At 40.6% G+C, this 2,011-nt stretch overlaps 1 protein-coding gene across 1 annotated transcript in view; it reads left to right on the forward strand.

The window, feature by feature from the left end:
* Window positions 1–233: 233 nt before the first annotated feature.
* Window positions 234–2,011, forward strand: part of LOC103605778 (structural maintenance of chromosomes protein 1B-like) — a gene marked incomplete at its 5' end in the record, with an annotated part of 37,431 nt that continues 35,653 nt past the window's right edge. Inside the window, 2 exons of the mRNA XM_008590406.1 lie at window positions 234–375; window positions 1,254–1,399. Of these exons, the coding sequence (XP_008588628.1) occupies window positions 234–375; window positions 1,254–1,399 (288 nt within the window). The remainder of the gene's footprint in view (window positions 376–1,253; window positions 1,400–2,011) is intronic.

The following is a 2,011-nucleotide window of genomic DNA, read 5'->3' on the forward strand; positions in this document are numbered from 1 at the left end:
AAAATATTTACAGATGAAATTACATGAGGCCTGGTGGGAAGGGGCAGTGAGTGTGGTTATAGATGAAACAAGGTTGTCCAGGAACTGATAATTATTACAGTTGAGTGAGAGCTCAATGGGGTTCATTACAGTATTCCTTCTAGTTTCGTATTGCCTTGAAATTTCCATAAGTGAAAGTTCAAAAATCAAAGCACTCTGTTTACCAATTATAATGGTTGACTTTATTATACTAGATTAGAATTTGAAAAACAAAAAACTTGGCTTAATATTCGACTGGAATATAGTCGCAGTCAGCTTACGAAAAAACTGCATAAGGTCAATGCGTTAAAAAAAGACATCCAGAAAAGAAGAGAAGACATCGATAACCTAAAGAAGGTAATAACAGGTGGCTGAAGTGCCTCTTTATTTAAATTATAATGTCCTTCCTTGAATAAACATGTCGAGCTCCTGAAGGTTCCTAATAGTGATAGAAGGAGTTGGGTGCAGATTTGAAAAATACTTCAAATCAGCAGAGCTTCATGAATTATGGGATGTTGAAGTTTGAGGGAGGGCGAGGGGGGACCCTCCCAATTTTTGCTAAGTTCCAACTTGGATGACTGGTGACTGTAGGATCAGGTTAAGGAGAGAAAATTCTGATCCGGTGGAGCTTGAATTGCCTTTCTACCATCTATATGGCAGTTTCCAGCAAGTAGTTAAAGAGTATGTAGATAAGGGGAGAAATTTGTATAGGCTGGAGATTCAGATTTGGGAGTTGCTGGTTTATGGGAGTCCATTAAAACCATGTGAGAACTGTTGAGACTCCCAGGCAGGGAGGTAGGTAGTGAAGAGCAGTGAGCAATGATGGGATTCTGGAAGGTTCCTTCTTAGGATAGGAAGAGAGCCAGAAGAGGTTGTATCATTGAAGCCCCAGAGTTTCAGGAAGAAGGATGTGAGGAAGGGTGTCAGAAAGGTACAGCCTGGAAAATTTCTGTTTCATTTCCTAATTGAGGCCATAGCAAGACCCACTTTCACTGGACAGTGGGAACAGAAGTCAAATGGCCGTGAGCTGAGGAGTGAATCCAAATGAAGGACGGAGGCAGGTAGTGATTACCAATTTCCAAAAAGCATAGAATGAGAGTGTGGCACAATCTATAATAGAGGTTCAAGCAGCACACAGAATAATGAAATGGTTTGGTTTTATTGGTAATGCGGTAATCTGTTGACCTTATTCGCATAAAAGATGTTAATCTACAGTGCAGATCCTCCCCATTCAGGCTGAAGAAAACTGTCGGCAAATCCTGGATGAACTCATGGCAAAGCAGCAGCAACTTAAAGACGTAATTATCACTCAGAATTCCAACATTGACACAGTTCAAACTCAAATTGAAGAGGAACGGAAGAAGTTTTTGGCTGTTGAAAGGTAATTAATAATTCATCAATTTCAAAGACCTAGCCAGAGTTTTAAACATGCATACCATTGATATGAAATTTCAAACATTCTGGGTTTGGGTTTTTTTGGCATCTGGCTGGAATGGGGATCCAAACCCTTTGGTGTTACAACACCATGCTCTGACCAAATGAGCTAACCAGCCAGCCGCAATATTCTAATTTGGGGGAAAATCAAGAGGGGTAGTTAGTTGTTTAGAGTAAATAATCCTTTTTGGTGGATGAAAACATGAACCTGTTAGAGAGTCCCTAACCTTCAATCCCTCTTGATACTGGTATCTTCCTGCTGTACAGAGATTCCCTGTAGTCTGTGCAACACAGCACACAGGGTCAGAGAGTAGAATGTAGAGCCACACTGCCTGGTGTCACGTCCCAGCTCTGCTACTTACATACTATGCTTTACTTTCCTCATCAGTAAAATGGGATAATAACAGTGCCTACCTTATAGAATGCTGTGAGGATTAAATGAGTTAATATTCATATGGCACTTAGAATTGTGCCTGGAACACGATGAACATACATCCTCCATGATTGTGATGACACTTTGAATCGGCTGGCATGTTGTACCAGAATGACATCTGCTTTC

This window comes from Galeopterus variegatus, unplaced genomic scaffold, assembly GCF_000696425.1.
Source record: "Galeopterus variegatus unplaced genomic scaffold, G_variegatus-3.0.2 Scaffold6070, whole genome shotgun sequence".
NCBI classification, from domain to species: Eukaryota; Metazoa; Chordata; class Mammalia; order Dermoptera; family Cynocephalidae; genus Galeopterus; species Galeopterus variegatus.